A 20,074-nucleotide genomic window follows, 5' to 3' on the forward strand; every position below is an offset into this window, starting at 1 on the left:
CAACAATAATTAGAATTTTCAAGTGACATATAAAGTTAATTTTGGTACTCCTTTGCACTGGCTTTATATTACATCAAAAGGCATTTCACAGCCTACCTTTTCAAAACCTGAAAGCATCCAAACTCAAGCAGTGGGAAGCTGACTCCAGGTGCTCCAGGTGATAAAGCAAAGCACAGTGTTAAGGTCTGGCATGATGTGAAGAATGAGGTCATGCTGTATTTTTAGACGTCCCTGGTGTTCCTGTGAAGCATGCTCTCACTCTCTTTTTATTTTTTCCCTTCCCTCTCCTTTTTTTTTCTGTCTTTTTCTGTGAATAATTTGGCCAATGCTTGCAGAAGGCTGTTTTCACCCCAGGGATTCTCACACATACTTCTGTCAACAGAGTTCTTGTGCAGCAAGCAAGCTGAAATGTCTTTTGTTAAGAATCTGCTCACTTCTTTTTCTGTTCTGCCCCAACGCTTGGAGGATCTTCTGGCTACTCACTGAGTTCCTGTTGTTATGCTTATGGAAATTAACTGAATTGAAAAATATGGGGTTACCTTGCAAAACAGGTAAAATTATCATCAGGAAAAAAATCCTAATCTCCCAATTTGCTCTTAGTTTATGTGTTTGACATTCTGTTGGCTTGTTTGTTCAACTTTTCAGGGCATGGTTCTTTAAGTCAATGGAAAATACTAAGCAAAGTCATTGTGAAAGGGAAACAAATGCATTAGGGACTGAGGGATAAAAACTCTTTATTTTAGATGAGTGGTGTACTGTTCCAGCCAAGATCAGGACCTGATTTGCTTGTTTACTATGTCAGTTCAAGTTTAAATTGAAATTAAACTAATAAAATTCCACACATTCACATGCTTTGTAATGCCAAAATACATAATGGGTATTGAAATGCACTAACTTCAACCAAGTTGGTTTAGGTGACTTGCTGTTAGACTAATAGTATGAAATAAATCTAATAATTGGTCTCAGAAAACAATTATCCTTGTACTGACTGAAGAAAACAGAAATGAATCTATGATTATTAGTGTCTCTGTAAAATCCTCCTATTTAATGGTAAGTTGAATATGTGCTTATTGTGTGATCTTTATGCAAAGCTTTCTGAGATTTAATACAAACTTTGGTTATTCAGGCAAAGGGGAATCAAGCCAATTGAGCATAATACACAAAAGTTTCTCTGTGAGTCTGCACATTTGCTTGTGCCAGCCCATGTGAGAACTTACCTGCCATAGCATTTCAATAGTTATATCACAAATCTGTATTGATTTACTGGTGATTTGTAAGGAGCTTTCTTTAATAAATAAAATTCTCATTGTAAGTTTTAAACTCATGTGTGTACATAGCTGAAGATGCTACATTCAGATATGCATTTCACATTTTACCTTAAAAAAATCCTGTGCTGCTTTTTTTTTTCCTTTTAGTAATGTTATTTAGAGTTAGTTCTGATAGGACAGCTAGCTGTGGTAGCCTTGCATTTCCCTTTTTGGTTGAAAAGCCCACACATATGCTCAAGACACTATTACTAATCCACATCTTTACCTACACTAGATTGTACCAGTAGAGCTAATGCTACAGTATATATTTAGAATTATGTATGCATGAGAGTAATTTCCTATTTATAAAGCCTTGTAGATCTTTCCAGAAAGATTCTTAGTTTTCAGAACTTGTATGTGCATACAGTCAGCATTGTGGTGAGAATAGTATCATTTTCCAGCACAGTCTTGCAGGCCTTTTATGACACGTACCAATTTAGCTCTGAATGTTCAGACCTCTCTGAGTTTTGCTATGGGAAGGATTTCCAAATTTTCTGCTTTGCCAAGAATGCTCCATTCTTATGAGCTAGAAACATCTGTGTGTAACTCTTTATAAAATACAGAATTTAATATTATATATAGAAGTGTGGGGCTTTTCCCAGTCACTGCTAGATCGAAGAGAGAGATGTTCCATAGGATGACCAAGGGTAAGCCCACATTCTCTCTTATCACTTCCTCTTCTGATATTTCTTGCCATGGTTTCACTTGCCTTGTTTCCAGTCTCATCCCAGGAAAAATAAAGAGTACAATAGAGCAAGCAATCTAACAAACAGAAAAACTTTTTCATACTTTTTTAATTAAACTGTAAAAATTAGTACATCCTGTAAAAACCAAAACTCATTAGAGAGAAGTAACTTAGCAAAATTTTAAAAGAATTTGTGTATTGATTTTAGTTGCTAGGAACATACAGAGATAATGAAAAATACAGTTTTTTCAGGAATGGTAATTCATATTTTGGAGTCCAAAGCATCATCCTAAAATACTAGAAATAAAAAATACATAATTTACTTATCCCATGCATGCCTACTGTACAAACTGATGCACAGGATGTTCCACCTAAATATAAGGAAGAACTTCTTTATTGTGCAAGTGACTGGAACAGATTGTCCAGAGAGGCTGTGGAGTTTCCCTCACTGGAGACATTCAAGAACCCTCTGGATGCAATCCTGTGTAATGGCCCTCAGGTCACCCTGCTTGAGCAGGGAGGTTAGACCAGACAAAACACTGTGGTCCCTCCCAGCCTGACTCATTCTGCATTCCTGTGAATTTCTGTGACTGCTTCTGGAGCAGATTTTTTGCTATATTTTGGGCTTCTTAGAGCAAAGATGTTCCTATGAAAACAGCGGTGTATTCTCATAGATGTCATCACAGAGCCTGCTTGGCAGCATTATCAAAGCTAAAGAGGGTCCAGAGAACAGGTCAAGGATGGGAAAGAAGAGTGACAATAGGAAGGGGTAAAGACCAGGAATGAGAAAGTCTCTGGGTGAGACCTGGAGACGTGAGCATTGCTACTGCTGCTGGAACTACCAGCAGATGAGGAGCGGGACAGTCACCAACAGTGACTGGTGAACACAACCCATCCTTTCATCTGATGTGGGCAGCCAGGCCAAAGCTCTCTCACTGCCTTTTGAGGAGTCTGCTGAAATAGGCAAATCTTTTTATATACAGATTATATAAATCTATATAAATAGATATCTAGCTGGCTTTGAGTGGTGGGAGTATGGGTGCTAGCTGCATGCCTTCTTGCAGGGTACTGCATGTCAGGGAGGCAAAAGTGAAGGTGATTGTTCATAGTAGAGCACAGATAATAATATTCATATGAAATGGCAGGAGGCTTTTTCACTGTGACCACAATGTACAAAATAATATGTGAAATGTTAGTTATTCCAATATTTTCAGCTGAAAGTGGGAATGTGTTTTGTTTTTCAAAGACATTGTGCTCAATTAGTTCTCATACTAATTAAGGGAGAACCAAGTGTGTTCAACATTTCTGAAAGTGAAGTGACTTCTATGTAGAAGACTAACTTGAATCATCTGAGAAAATGAGGACTTCAGAAGCAGGTTTCTCATTTACAAATAGACAATGTAATCTGTTATTGTGTACCAAAGATATGGGCTGAGATTCTTCTGGTCTGTATTTGTCCCTCTAAAGGCTAGATGACTGGTGCAGTCTTTTTGTCTAGACATCCTCCATAGTTTTGCTTAAGGCAGTCAGGCCAGGAGGGACAGTCATCCCATGTCTAAATAGGTAACCAAGATAAGTGAGAGCATTTGCCTTCTGGAAGCATTTTCCCCTCTAGATTGACTCCAGCAGGAGGCTAGACAGCTTACAATAACATCTGACTTCTAAATAGCTAGCAAGAGCAGAGAGGAGGGCTATATAAACAGTGCGTACCTGCATGCTCACATCTATTACAGATGAAGTTCAAATGATAAAAGTAATACAATAAATTTAAATTTTCTCTGTGTGTAACAGTAATCTTTCTATTACCAAATGCATGTTTGTAACATTGAAGTATATGCTAACCAGCACTAAAATATGCCTAGCTGGTGAGCATTGCTCAGTTAATGGCACATGCAGTGACAGGCATGTCACATGCCAGTATCTTACTTTGCTTGTTTTCCACGTTGACAGTCACAGTGCTGCCTTCTAACACGTCTTCCTCATCACTGACAGGTTTGCCACATACACCAAAGGCTTAAGCTTCTCTTTTAATTTTGAAAAGCTTCTGTTCTGCTTTACTGTCTCGCAGATGGAGTACTGAAACAATTATTAAAATAAATACTACCAATATTCAATCTGTCACAAGAAGTAAATTATATATATAGGGGAATGTAAGCTCTTCAGCAATGCAAGATCAGTTCTTCAGCTGCTTCCTTCTTTCAGTGTGTTGGAGGTACACAGCCTAGATGACAGCATGGATGTTTAGATTGACTTAAAGCAGACATGGCCAACTCTGATGGAGCACTGAAGCTCTCTGTTACTTTTAGCCTCCTCTTTTTGCTTTTCAAATCTATTAGAAATGGACAAACGTTGCACTGCATTGACAATTCATTGAAGTCAAGAGATAGAAAATCCTACCTATACTGAAATCTTTTTCTGTCATTTGGGTTTCCTTAAGATATTTCCCTATGTTCTGGTCCTTGCCCTTCCCTATGACATTTTAGTAGCTTTACCAGAACAGTGTAAAAGTTGTCACCAATTTAACAGACAAATAAAATATTGTGAACAGAGGCAGGTTTAGGTAACAAGGTAATAGATATGTGTCTAACAGCACTTTGAATTATTCTGAACCACTAGGTCAATAATCAGCGTAAGGTCAACATTTAAAAAACATTTCTGCATTTGCCACTTTTTCCTTGTCTCTAAGGTAAACAAGTCAAGGTTCTCATGTTTTCAGTTTCTTTAGTCTGCATACATTAAATATTTTTGCAGAGACATAAGTAAATCTGCTGTAAGTTTGATATGAGAATTTTGTTTCATGATTAGCTTTGTTGATGCACTCTATTGAGAGCATGTTTCCATCTTTTTTTTTTTCCAGGAGCTGAGAGGATTTAGATGTTTTGTATGAGAATTGAGGCACTAATAGCAGTTGTGTGATCATGGTTTTGAAAAACTAAGAAGATATTGGCTACATATGTAGAGTTATGTTTCTTAAGGAAAGCAAAATTGAAGTAATTTTTATCTCTGATGGATGAAACCCATTGGAATGGAAACTAACATCTATGAAGAAGAACAGGACTCACCTTATCTTACATCTGCCCAGTGCCTGGGGGCTCCAAAGGAAGCAGAGTATGAAGAATGTCAAAGAAAGACAGAATATCAGGCAAGTCCATATGAATTTCAAAATGTTATACTGGAACCTGAGCTGAGTTTGCTGTCTGTATCATCCTTGTTAGACCACAAGGAGACATCCTTGCAACTTGGCATGGCTGCAGGGCACGTCAGTGCCACCAGCCCATCCGAGACAAAGCACCTTTGTGAAGAATTATCCTGTTCTGCAAGGCACATGCCAAAGGAATATCCTTTAAACGTTCCAGAAAGAAGTCCTGAGATCAGAGTCATAAAACACAAAGCAAGTGCTATCACATTTTCTGATTTCAAATTTTTATCACATGAAGCTAACACTAAGCTCCATATTTGCGAGGCAGCAGAAGGAGATGATTTTTCATCTGCAGAGGAAGAAGCAGATGGTAGAGGTGATGATGATATGTTTACAGAACTGCCACTGTATGAGACATTTTTCAATGGTCTTCACAGAAGGAATGTTTCTCAAAGAAAACCAGCTAAACATGAACTTACTAAATATCAACACATCTGTCATTTAGAAGACTGTGGTGATCATTCTGAAAAGGCATTGAAGGACCATGACAAGGAAGAAAAACACATGGAGCTAGAGGTAATAAAAGCTAGTCCTTTGTTTTAAGTGTGTTTTAAATAAGTCGTGTCTTTTAAGGTTTGTTACAGGAGGAAGAGGAGTTGTGCAAATTGTTATAGAGTGAATTACAAAATTAGGAACATCAACTTACTCTAAACTGTCCTAGATTTTTACATTAGACAAATTTTATTTCAGATTCACCACACTTCTATTAGCCTGAACTTCAAACTTTGGTTTCTGTTTTCCCTTGCTTTTTATAATTGGAACGTAGTGTCCTCCATTCCTACAAGATCATATATCATGCCACGTACAGCATACATTTCCTGAGCCTAAGGACTGTTCAGGTTTACCCTGAGAGCAGAGTATATTTGTTCATGTTGAAAAATGGGCTTCTTTATTGTGGTGGCACTGTAACACTGTGCTACATAACCCACAGCACTCTTTCAACTCAGTAACTGTTTTCTATACTATTATTTCATTGAAACAATGTTAGGACAAGTTAAAAACTAGTATTTAATAAAATCAGTGGTGGGGGTGGGGGTGAAGGGTGTTGTATGTGTACTGTATACATCATAATGCTCTACAGACCAATGTCCAAAATGAAAACATTAGATTTAGGACAAAATTAAAAACACTGTGTAATAAGAATCATACAACTATATATAACCTTTCCAGAAAAAAAAACAAAAAAAAAAAAAAAAAAAAAAAAAAAAACAGTTGAGCAACTTAACTGTGTTTCTTGGAACTGGAAGAAGAGAAGCCTCCCAACTGAATTCTCACTACTCTGGAGAATAAGCACAGCTTTACCTCTCCTCCCAGCCGGTGACAAACCAAATGACTGGAGCTAAACATGTTTATCATTGGAGATGTTCAGCTCTAGTACAAAAATAAGAACTCCAAATAGTGGGCAAAACAAACCCTTAGAATTCCAGTGTTCCTGACCTTGCAGCACAATCTTAAACTGCATGTCAGACATACCTTTCCTTCCTCTCTCTTCTCCTTCCTCCAGCTTTCAAAAATTATTTTCCATGACAATCTGCTCTATGCCTTGAAAATAAGGCTGTAGTCCTAGCATGATTTGTTTTTCTCTCTGCAGTCTTCTTTCTACTTCTAGTGCTTATAAAGGTGTTCATTGGTTTCTGATTAAATGAAAGAAAGCAGAATTTGGACTATAATGTCTGTATTCACATTAAAACTATGGTATACAGTACTTAATTACTTCTCTTCTTCAGTACTAATCTATTTCCAATTTGGGGTGACTAATTCTGCTCTTAACTGAGTGGAAGTTTTGTGCTATATTTCATAAATATTGCAACTTCCTGCAGAAATCCATCTGCTCACAAAGAAATAAGCCAGGTTTTTAGAAACTTTTTCTGCAGATATTAGAAGTCTAAGGACTAAAGAGAGTTCCATAACAGTGCACCTTTTGATGCAATAATCAGCCTGAGAGATTCTTGTGATGCGTGGTTCATTAAATAATTGCATTGTTATTCTACCCTAAGCCAAGTCTTGCTTCCTCATTTACTCAGAAATATTTACATTAATATAAATAATGTATCTCAAAATGGATGCACAATATCCCTTGGATTCTCTTTACTGAAGGTCATTTCCATAGATAAAAGGGAAAGGCCAGGAGATGTTGTCATTTAGTTTACTTTATGTCTATGCCATAAAATAAACTCAAGGATGCAGCTTGTAGTGCAAAATAATGGATTATAAATCGCCAGACAAGCATGTGAAATTTCCTAGTAAATCTTGGCAAATGTGTCAAAACATTTCAGAAACTGTACGGATGCAATGATGCAGTCCTGGTTTTGATTTTTTTCTGCATAAATAAGTATGTATCATTCCAGGAAAGCCTCCAAGTATTAGAAAGAAAAAAAATAGGCTTATCTTGTCTCTCAAATTTTAGCTGCAGTCATGCATTACTATTCAGACTAAAAACTGCCTCCATGACTGGTTGAAGCAAATGTATGTCATTTTCAAGGTCTTTATTTCTATTACTTAGAAATGGGGCTGGGGAAAAATGTCTTTCTAGTGGAAAGAACTTAAATAAACAGAGACAGCATGGGGTAAAAATGTTGACAAAAGCAACCACTAATGCTAAACTTTAGACTTAAAAATCCTGTAATAAACAGATTGGCCATACCGTTACAGGCTATCACACACAGCACCCTGACCCAGATCCTGGCTAAACCTTTGCTACCAGAGTTCACAGTGAAACAGTGATTAAGATCTACCCTGCAGGGGCATTCCTAGCCAAATGTACTTGTTACTGACTGAAAACCTCCTGGTTTAGGTCTAGAAAAGAGGCTAGGAGGCCTACATTGTCCAGGCTGGGAGCACTCATACTTGCAGGCAGTCACCACAAGCAAAACCAGTGTCTTCTCTTAAAGTTGTTATACACATTTAAGCCACAATTGTTGGATTTGTTTCATTCTAAATATTAAGCAGAGACAAATCTTCAAGTACATTGAACAGTGAACAACTAGAGGGAAGAGGAAAAGAATAGAGCTTGTGTATGCTCCCAACTCTGGAACAAGCGGAAGAAACTCTCCTGAAAACAACTTACATAACAGTGCCCATTAAATAAAATTCTCTTTTTTTCCAAATGCATACAGCTTCTGCCTCTTCTGAGTGGTATAAGATTTATGATAATTCTGTTCAGTTAATGAATTCAGCATGGTCCTTGAGTTTCCACCCGTAAACCAGTTCCACATATATTTCCAATGCTTTCTCAAAAAAAATCTAAATTTGGCAACCTGTTTTTCCTTCTCAGGGTCTGTAATCAGTGGTACATTTAATGCCAAAACACAGTTCTGCCCAAATAGTTAGGGTAATGATTGGACTAGGTGTTCTTACAGGTCTTTTCCAAGCTAAATGATTATATGATAGATTTGTTCTGTCCAGAGGTTTTTTCTGCAGCTATGAAGTGGCACCTTGAGCCATTTTTCCTTGTTTGTTTAACTTCAAGTCTTCCTATTAAACTACATTCTGTCTTTGTGTATGTAGCTAGCTCTAGGCACAGGGGCAATAAATTATTCAGAATAGCCTTTGAAACAACATTTTTCTAGACTGCTATTTCTTCCAACTATCCTGAACAGAACCCAGATGATAAACATATTTAACCAGGAACTACTCTGCAACTTTCCATGAGTAATCTCACCCTATCTATCCTTGCATAGTCTCAAAACAATATGCGTGACTTGCAAGAGTAGCATTTCAGGCAAGTAAAATATTGAAGATATCTGACAGATAACAGGCAGTAGGAAGTATTATGACATCATACCCTTGAGAGTGTGAATTCTCACGATCTTCTCTCACTTCAGGGACTGTACAGAAATTCTGCTAATATTGTCAGCTGCTGCAAAGAGGCAAGCACAGTCCTAGTAACACAGCAGCAAACTGAAAATCCCCTCTAGGACAGTTTCAAATAGTCTCTTTGGACAGCCTGTATTAGCTATTGGAACAGCCAAAAGGATTTCTGTTGTTGTTGACATTATTTAAAGCATCTCAGTGAGCTGTCACAGTTTTCTCTACTGTATCAGAGAAAGAAGAACTAAGTCAGGAAGCCTAGGTGTTACAAACGGACCACTTAGAGCTAATAATTAGAACATGCTAAGTGCTCCAGCAGCCCCTCTGCGACCTCCCTCTGTCTGCACACATATTTACATCATGCCTCTTTCAACACATTTAGAAATATCTAAACCAAACCTGGTTGATTTTTTAAAGCACGATAATGACAGTCTAATATTTGCATTGAATGTTATGTTGTTCAGCTGGGTCAAACAAAGAGTGAGATACCACTCCCTAGGGGAGACAAGATGACCGAAACAGATAATTTAGGTAATTAAGGTAGTATTCACAATTAATATCTTTGTCAAGATTTCCCCTTCAGATTTAATTCAAAGACTTTTGGAGCAGACTGCAGAGGCATGGGAGTGGCCAGTACAATGTCAGAGACACAGTCTCTGTGTGAAGCACTGGGTAGTGTTGGTGGGTTAGCTATGCCATCACCATTCACCACTGTAATGTTCTAAAGGAGATTTGTGAAAGCTCCATTGCTTTTGACACTTCAAGCTAAGGCAGCTGAACCTGGGAAATTACTTCAGACTGTCCTTTGCTGGCAGAAAGATGGATGATCACTTTCTCTTTCCTTGATTCTTCACTTTCATTAACTTCCTTGCTCCATTTTAGTACTACAGTTAGGTCAATTTTGTCCTCATTACACTGAATCCTGTGTGAAAAGTTTGATAATCATTGTACCAACTTAAAGAGCTCAGACCGAAGCTGGAATAATTTGCTGAAATGTAATACTGAAGTTTCCATAGCATCTGTCCCTCAGTTTGTCTGCTTCTGGCCTGTGTTTTCATTCTTCTCACAAACACCAAAAGTTCACCAAAGTAGCAAGATAAGATAAATAAAATCAGAGAACCATAGAATGGTTTGAGTTTGGGTGTGGTACTTGGGGATATGGTTTAGGGGTTATTGTGGTGGTGCTGGGTTGACTGTTGGACTTGATGATCTTGAAGGTCTCTTCCAATCTTGATGATTCTATGATTCTGTGAATTTGCTTTATTCAGATTAGATTGAGTTTAATGAATTTAAATGATCCAAACAGAGCAGCAGCCAAGCTTACATCTATAATCAGGAACTGGACCTGCCAAAGCTTCTTACCTTTACTCATATGGTTTAAACTCTACTAAGTCCTTGTGACTCTTGTATTCCTGATCAGTGACTTGCTTAGCCACTCAAGCACTTTTCTGAGAGGTAGTTTTCTGTTTTCATTAATGAGGCATTGGAACTGAGGTGGAATTTAAGCTATCTGAAAATTGCCCTGCAAATAGTTTCTTCTCTAACTCAGTTGTACAGGAACAAAAACTAGTAAGGAACATATTAGAGTGAAGCACAAATTCCTATTCCCATTCCTTCCATACTTTGGAAGTTTGTACTTCACTTTACTCTATGAAACTGAGACTCTAAAACTAGAGGGAGAATGGTGGCAAACTTGTGACTACTTATTCGCGAGGAATAATACAGTTATTATTACTCCTTTTCAGTCATCTTCTGCAGACATGGGAAGTCTATTCAGGTAGGAGAGCTAAGTGCTGAAATAACAGTAGTCAAAGAGAACAGGGGAAGAAGTTAAGGGGAGGAAAATGGGAAATTAGTTGTGTAAAAAAGGAGTGATGCATTGAGCTTTATACATTCTAATTTCCTTTGTGCGTCTCTGAGATCTGCACTTTCTGTATTTCAATTGCACGTTATCCAGAGCTGATAGATGAGGACATAGTGAGCCAAACTTCACAAAGCTTTTTGCATTTGTGGTTTTTTTCTGCCTGCTTGGAAATGGAGCTGGAGAACAGCTGATTACTTTAGCAATGATACAATGTCAGATAAATGCTATCTTATGGTCATTAAGTATTAAGTTAAAAGAAAGAATATTTTATTAATTTCACAAATTTGAGGGACTTATGGTGAATACAGAATTTTGTATTGAGTACATTTATCTCTAATATCAGTATTCTTAATAATTTAATGACTTCCCATTACAATATGATGCTTTTTGTGCCCTACTTGTTGTGAATGGAGGGCTCAGTTCAAATTTGCTTCTTACTTCAGTGGAAATTAGCTACATGGCTGTTTCTACTCAGAAATTACAAAAACTTTGGAAAATAACAGTAAAGTTATAACAAGACTAGTAATTTAAGGATATGCTTAAATATTGTATTGAAAAGAATTGGTATATTGAAATCATGTAGGAAAACATGTAGATTCTATTAAAATGACTGTCCTTTATTGCTTCAGCATACTTGCATATGTGATAAACATGCATGACTCATTGTTCACTAATACAGAATTAAAAAATAAAAATGTATGTCTTTTAAATCACAAGATTGACATCAACAGGCATCAACTGCAACTGGATTGGAGAAAAACTATTCACTCTGGTTTTGTAAAATATATCCTATAAATTATTTTCAGCAGTCTCTTTCAGCTTAGGCTCTGCTAAAATCCTCCTTAAGAAAGGTTGTAATATGAGGGGACATAATCTGCCCTTCATCAAAAGCAAAGCTGATAAATAAATCTCTGTGTAAGGGGGTAACTACCATTCAAAAATTCATAGAGCTTTATTGCAGTTCATCCTTCATGCAGTTTGAAATGATTTGTGTTGCAGAATACAACACTCCCCAAAACTGTATAGTATATGGTATATCTTACCTATATAGTGAGATTCTGAGAAAATTAAAATTCCAGGATAAACAAATTTTTAAAATTTGATAATTGGTCAAAAAGACAACTAACCTTGACTTTAAAATTCCTTCCAAAAATTATGAAGTACATTTCAGCTTGGTGCTGAATTAGGTAATATGAAAAAATGAAAAAAAGGTGAGATTATTGAGTTACATTGCACAGTGTAAAACACTTGGACTGTTCAAGTTAATGTGTAGAACTTTTTAGCTATCCTACTGAGAAGATACTGCACTGCCAACAAATTTTGTTGCACAGCCTCATCATGGTCCCATGCACAGACATTGAGAGATACCACAAACAGCATTTGGGGAATTCCTGCTTTATCTTGTTCATAAGCATTAGTGTGTGGTTTATATTTATGTGTAAAGCTTGATAAGACTAGTTAACAACTATTAACAACACAACAAACGTATCATACTAAAACTGGAGCATGTTCATTACAATTAATTTGGGTCATGATATTTTTTCAAATATTGACTCCTTTATTTGTTGTGCATTTGAATATTTTACAATCATAAGGCCACCTCGGGAAAGAGCATTATTACTATTGCTCTTGCTCAGAAAACAAAAAGTTATGTCTTTATGGTTGCACTGAGTCCATAAAATAGAAGAGATCAAAATTCTACTTTACAAATATCTGAAAATATCTGGAGCCTGTGCAGTCAGACCATTCAAGTGTTTTGTGTATCTCTACAGAAGCAGAGCAAAAGTCAACAGAAAACAAGCCTTATCTAAGTCAAGGTTGTGATGAACTACATTCCTCTGTCAGAGCATGGCAATAGGCACCTGTGAGAATTACAGGCTGGGTCTGAGGTGCAGGGAGCCAGAAGAAACATGTAGATATCTGTTAATCAGTTTATCATTGAAATTAAGATATTCCTTCAAGGTGCAGATAGAGATACTGGATAAATCATGGGATGGGCAGTAAGCAAAACATCTTGTGAGACTGGAAACCTGCATAAAAAAATGAAAGGACCAGGTTGGGTTGCATTTTCAAGCTTCTTGGCTGACCAGTGAGGATTTGGTATGTTTTTCAAGTCAGCCAACAGAACTACAGTATAGCAAAGAAAAAAAAGACAAAACAAAAAAAAGACAAAATAGCAGAAACAGAATGTTACAGAATTAACAACCTTGCAATGTATATTTTGTAATATGACAAACTTCTTGAGCAGGAGTAAGAAAAATGAGTTACAAATTTTTTTCGCACACAGAAGTCTCGTTGAAAGTTTGTGGGACTTCCTATAAGGAATTAGGTGCTTTTGAAACTTCTTCATAGATAGCATATGCCCAGGTAATAAAAATCAGTCTCTAGTGATATGTCTAGGGCCCCTCTGTCCTTTGTGTAAAATTCCAGTAAAATAATGTTAGCTTGATATTGTAACAAACATATTTCCTTAGTAGTACCATGGGACCCCAGACTACCATATGATTTGACATGCCCAGGGATCTATGATCATTTTGGTATTATCACATCATCAGCTATCCTATAACCAGCAATCTCTGTGAACACTGACTTCCATGACTGAAACTAATTCAGCAAAACATTAAAGAAATTATTAAATGTCATGAACTTCAGAGAAAGTTCAGGACAATTCATCTGAGATTTCATTTTATGACATTCTTCTTTGGTTATTTTCTGTAGGAGAGAGTGTCATCACCCTCAAGACTTTTCTTAATGATTGTTCCAAGTATGGAGCATTTTAAATTGCAATAAAAATGGAAATAGAGTGTTCTTCCCTATCCAAGTTTTTGTTCAAACTGAAGCTCTTGCAAAACTCTTGCAGTTTTGAATTATCTCACAGCTAAGATTTTCAAAGTGCAGTGAAGGGAAACCTCTTCTGAATTAGCTTGGAGTTTTCCTGAAATAAATCAGACAGGACATTGAGGCCAATGTCTGCATTTGAAACATTTTTCTTCCAGAAACTGACTTCAGTAAAATCTCACCAGACTTTTGGATTATATTACTGGACTCTTTTTATCAGTGGTTTCTATGGATTCTGAAATTATTTGGCATTTAGAGTATCATTCCAAACCTTAAAAAAGTGGGTCTAGAATAGGTAGTGTTTTAGGGTCAAAGATTTAACAGCTCACTTAAAATATATATGCAGCGAAACTTTGTCTGGCCTTAATCTAATCCTTGTGATGAATTAGTTAGTGGTATGGTATATAAACTACGGTAAGATTTGCAGTTACTATTTCCTATTCAAGCAATATGATGGTGACATTTCAGTAATTTATGTAATGATGATTTTTCACTGTGGTAAAAGCCTTCACAGTTAGTCTGGGGACTGATTTACTTAAATTAACGTGTCAAAAAAGTTGCTAAACCTGCCAAGAAACAACAGAACATAACACTGCAGCTGGTATACGTTTCATTTTGTATGATGTGCATCACATATTAAGACCAAAAGAAAATTACACAAAGCCAATAGCTAAAAAAAAGAATATACAGGCTACCCTGTATTAACATGCCTGACTAAAATCAATGCCTGTACTGAGAGAAAATGGAGTAGTAACTATTTGTGCAACCAAGGATCTATACTCTCAGAGTTCACTTCTAGCTATACTTTAATGTGCTGTGCTATAGTTTACCAAGATATTACAAATAACTGTAGATACAGATATACGGAAAAAGATCATGTTTGTGAGATTGAAAGATGATTAAACCAAAATAGCTTGCTTCTGGGAGACAAAAATATTCCAAAGATCCTAGGAGTTTTTTAAATAAAAGTCGCAATATCACATATCTCTTATGCAAAAGGACTATCAAGATAGCCCTCTGTTTTGTGTTTTGTATAGCATAGATCACATGCTATCTCAATTTGTCCAAGCCTGGTAAGGACTTTACAGTTTTAGCCTTATCTTGGGGAACACATAATGCCACTAAGGTTAAAAAAAAAATAGATCAAGGGAGGGGAAAAAAAAACAAACTAGAAGAGAGGAACAAGGGGGAAAAGCCTTAGTGGGGAAACCGCCAGTATTCCAAGCAAGCAGAGATGAACTCAGTTCTTTAAGAAGTAAAGGCAAAAGTGCATTATAAAAGTTCAGAAAATGCTTTTGAAACCAAACTTTTCAGACATGACAAAGCCTGCATTTTGCATGTGAATGACAGACAGATAACTCTAAAACTGCCATTTTAATGTTCTCATAGAAAAGCAAGTTACCATGAATACAGACTAAAAATAACACCAAAATCCAAAATAGTGAGCATTGCTATAAGTTGGAATGTATATATTCACAGTTTTTATCTTAGATCACCTCTTGTTCAAAAGGTTTCCACTTTTGTATAAAGTTCTTAAGAAGGTGAATTTAAATTGCATTAAACAGAAGGAAGAAATCTAAGCTAAAAAAAAGACCAGACCTTCTTAATGAGTGGGGTTTTTTCTTACTCTGAAATTGTGTTCAAATGGTTGAAATACTAAGGAGTGGTCACACAGGCAGCTTGAGACACACAGTATTCAATTCTAATGCATGCTAAAATAAATATGCAAGAGCAGCAAGCACAAGGTTGAAAACCAAACAAAATTAAGAAGAAAAATTTGCTTTGTGCATCCAACTTAAAATTGCCAGTATACATATTAAAAAATAACCTTCTAGATATAGCACAGCATATAAAAGCATTCCATTTTGCAAAGGAAGTAATTCTTTCTAGATTTGGGGCTACAGTTCAGAAACAAACCCACTAAAGATTCAAAATTCCCCATGACAGTGAATGATTCCTTAACCTTGGTTGTGATGTGTTGGGAGCCTCCAGCAGCTTGCCAGGTGGGCTGCTAAGGAACTTGTATAGCTTAACTGGCAGGTAAAGATATCATCCCCAGAGGAAGATTGCCAAAATTAATCTGTCTTTGAAAAGTAATTCAAGTTTGATAGACTGACAGATATCAATGAAATTAAATCACTGATCATGTAGATTCCAACTGAAATTGCTATCACTTTGGCATTTTAAATGTAAACATATATTGGTTGGGTTGCAATTAGGCTGGTGTCTACATTGCCTACCAAGGTGTTTTCCAGAAGGGCTAAACTGTATATTGATCATTTATGCACATTGTCCCTCTAAGCATTTTCCAGCTCATTTCCTGTTGTCATTGTTGGGGGATTTTTTTAAGAGTAGCAATACCACAACAGGACAATAGAGAAATGAGCAGGATTGGAGAACAATTGGGAGAGTTTGCTGCTTTTTTAAGTTCCTTAAGACACTACTGAAATTCAAACTAAGATTGTTACAATATTTATACTGGAATGTTTGGATATAGCCCAAGTGCACAAAAAGCTTTCTTTGCAAGGATATCTAGAGATGTCTCTTAAATCAAAAATCTTGCAGTTCCACATCATACTGCATTTTACCAGAAAGATTTTATTATTGTTATTTTTAAGTCTCTTGCATTTCAGAATACACTTGTTTGAGGCACATAACTAGAGGAACTAGCTGAAATCCTAGTTCCCTTGAATTAGGCAAGGAATTGTTTATTTTCAGTTATTTGCCAGAGTTATGTCAATAAACCTTTTTATTTGGATTAGTGTGGTTGACAAGGCTTTTCTAAAATATGTCATATCATAGGGGACTGAAATGTTTGTGAATAGAATTATCACTGCTGATAATCATCCCACAGCAGTGTTTGTTCCCTCTTTCTTATAATTCTTTCAGTAATTCCAAACAATAATGTTTTCCTGTTCTTTTTAATAACCATTGCTTTTATAAACAAAGCTTACCTAATACCTTAACGAGTATAAACAGAATTATTGAATGCTTTCAGTTATGGTACTTCACAAAAAGCTAGGCAAGTGCAAGTAACACAAAAGTACTCCAAAATATAATGTATATTAGAACTGGGAGTCAATAATGGTTAGTCCAAATCTCTGCTTGATAAGTGAAACCCTGAGCCAGGCTCACGCTTTCACCTTCACCTGTCTCAGAACATCTTCAGTCTATTTGTGTTTTGAAAATTTTGCAAAACTCCTGTATGTTATAAAAGTAGCTCCTACAGATCAGAAACACAAAGAGGTGACTTGCAAGAAGTGTCACTGGTAGAGCTTGTGTCCTGCTCAAAATTTTGTCTGTAAGACTCTTTGCTTCTACAGGTTGAAATTTTGCCAGTTTTATCAGAGAGGGAGTAGTGAAATCTGATGTCTATAATTTAGGCAATTAATTATCATCTAACATTTAGATATTTAAATATCTATGGTTCCTGACCATTCATGAGGCCTGTTGAAATAGGCTTGCAGCTCTTATGATTTTCATCCAGAGAAACTGGGGATGTAGGAGTAAAACAGGAAGGAGTGGGAGTGGAGATGATGCAAAGTAGGTCTTGCCTTCACACAAAGTTAAGACATCAGCAGAATATTATCTAGATCTGGGTATTAGCGAAGGTATCCAGTTTCCACATTATAGAGAAAGCAGCCTGTCAAATGAAGCACATAAATTTCCTATACAGTCAGAGGAAAAGACATGGATGTCTTTGAAAAGCTCCAGAGGGAGATCCCATCTGATTAAGTGCAGGCATTTAAGAGACTTAGACAATGAAAAGAAAAATGTGCCTCTTCACTCATCTTTCTCACTTCCAAAAATTTATACAAGCAGATTTATTTGTTGCTATGATCAGTGTCCTTATGTCATTTTGACAGGCTTTTTATAATTGAAATGCTGCAACTCATAAGTCCTTTCAAAACAAGGGAGACAAAACATTAAAACTGAACAATGTACATGCACTGTAAATAATAATACCTGGAGATAAAGCATAAAGATATTTCTGATTTCAACTGCATACTCAAACCTATTCCCACGTCTCTTTAACTGTGGCCAACTCAAAACTTTATAAAAATATAACTTATTGTGTTACACTGTATTTTTCGTTACAGAGATCTTTCCTTTGTTTCCTCATTCCAAATGATATTTTTTCCCCAGGAAAGATTTTCAATAATGTGCTTATCTGCTGCAATAAAATGATTGGGGGTTTTATATGACTATTTTTAACCCATCATTCTTCCCCCTGCCTGGCATTCAGAAAGGAACTAACTACATCCCTGTCTTGATCCTTGGCTACTACAGACAGGTGTTCAGTGAAGTTCGCTGCACTCACTCAGGCTCTGTAAGGAGCAACTTGGCAGGGCTGACACCTGAACAGAAGCTGTTGAGAAACCCCTTTCCTGCTTAGAAAAAATAAAACAGCATATGGGATGAGTGACATGAATTCTATCAAATCATTGAATAAGGTCTGAACAACCCACCACCTCCCTCATAATGCATTTTTCTTCAGTTTCTTGATCAGAACGAATTACTCTTCATGATGGAAAAAAAAAGTCATTTATAAAATCAAGTATCTCAGGGTAGGAAGTGAAAATTACTGACTTATCCTTTCTACAGAATTCACCTAACCACTCCATGATGATTATCTCAGAAAAGTAAAGAATTATTCAAAAATGTTGTTCAGATTTAAGATTACCACTCTGGCATTCTGTGGAATGAACCTCCTGCCTCACCCTTTCAGCACCTCCTGCTCCCCAACCCATTCCACACCTCTCACTGCTTCACACCATACTCCAGTCTTCTCTTGCTCTTGCATTATCTCCAGTGTCCTACTTCCCACTATTTTCTCCACACCTGCCCATGCCTCCTCTACTTCCTTTCCCCCAGAATGTCCTCAGCTCCCCTCCATGATTCTGGCAAGGCACAACAGGTTCTATACCTATAGGTATCTTTCCACTGCCTGGACAATTAGCACACATATGCTCAGCAGCAGCTGCTCAGAAACAGTATGGGCTGTTATCTCATCCTTAGCTTACAGAGGGCCATCATTTGAGTCTCTTGAGTTTATACAGCCACAAATTTTTATTAAACTTTCATCTCTCTGATATTTCTTCCCATCTTTCAAACTGGCTTGATGGTATCTGAACTTTTCAAAAGTTGTGGGAGAAATGTCACAGCAGCTGAGCAACACAAAGCTAGAACAATATGATTTCACTCTCTTTAAAACACCAAGGGAAAAAAAGAGAAAATATTAAAGAAGTACTTATAATTAATTTATTTCTAATTACCATGAAAATATAATGGAAGATTTTGAGAAAAATGTATATTTAGCATGTTAATTAAAACTATAAATTCCTATAATTAACAGCTGGGAAAGGTCTATAATGAAAAGGAAACCAAACTAGAAAAAGAGGCCATCCTGAAAAAAAAAAAAAAAGTTTTATTTATTTTCATTTGTATTGAACCAAAAGACAAAGGACCACAATCAAAATTAAGTTTCCCCAACACTAGGAGTTGTTTGCTGTAATGTGATTTACATTCATGCCTCAAAGCCTTGATTCTCTGTTCTACCAGTTTCTCCTGAGTGTAGTGATGTCAAGACAGGAGGATGATCCTCCACATCTGGATCTGATGCTTTGCCAGGCTTCCGTGTTGGTAATTAAAGGAACTGCCATTACAGCCTGACTTTGGCTTCTAGCATCCAGGATTTCTGTTCTTCCTCCCTACTCATATCCTTCCCTTTCATTCCTCCATAACGGACTTTGAAGAAAAAACAATTGTATCACCAGAAAGATAAAAGATGAAACTGTCCAAATCTGCCCATTCAGGGTTATGTCAAACCAAAGAAGCAAATCTTAAACGTTTTCAGAAAAATGCTTAATTTTATTTTTCTCTTGAGCTGCAATGACGTGTAGGAGTTTGTAAAATTTTCTTTCCTGTCTGGAGTCTCGTTTTGTGTTCAAATATCAGAGCTGAGCTCAGGCTATTTCACTGCTAACAAAAGTCATCAACTGACCCAAGGCAAACTGTGGTACAATTAAATGGTTCAAGCACAAATTATTTCAGTCATGTGCTTCTGACAGCCAGTGCTGTCCGACTTTGAGATTTTGGGTAAGTTTAACATTGATAACTATTGATAACTGTCTGGTGTCATCCATGCAGCTTCTATTATTCACAAAACTATTGAAATCAAGGCAAACTAATCATATCTCAGATTTGATGTAATTTTATTTTTGAAGTAGAACAGAACCGATCTCGACCGAGCACAACTTACTCTGATATGTGTCAGCTCCGACACAGGGGCAGATTTGCCTATGTAGAAAATCACATATTTAATTTTCAGAAATGTGTATAGCTTATTTAGAGGTGCAGTTAGCCAATTT

The 20,074-nt window shown here is 36.6% G+C and overlaps 1 protein-coding gene across 1 annotated transcript in view; it reads left to right on the forward strand.

Annotated features, from left to right (window-relative positions):
• The window catches only part of STARD13 (StAR related lipid transfer domain containing 13), a 291,483-nt gene that overhangs the window by 37,914 nt on the left and 233,495 nt on the right, over positions 1 to 20,074 (forward strand). Inside the window, exon 2 of the mRNA XM_071552804.1 lies at positions 4,850 to 5,707. Within this exon, the coding sequence (XP_071408905.1) occupies positions 5,003 to 5,707 (705 nt within the window). The 5' untranslated portion in view covers positions 4,850 to 5,002. The remainder of the gene's footprint in view (positions 1 to 4,849; positions 5,708 to 20,074) is intronic.

Source organism: Pithys albifrons, chromosome 1 (assembly GCF_047495875.1).
Source record: "Pithys albifrons albifrons isolate INPA30051 chromosome 1, PitAlb_v1, whole genome shotgun sequence".
Taxonomy (NCBI): Eukaryota; Metazoa; Chordata; class Aves; order Passeriformes; family Thamnophilidae; genus Pithys; species Pithys albifrons.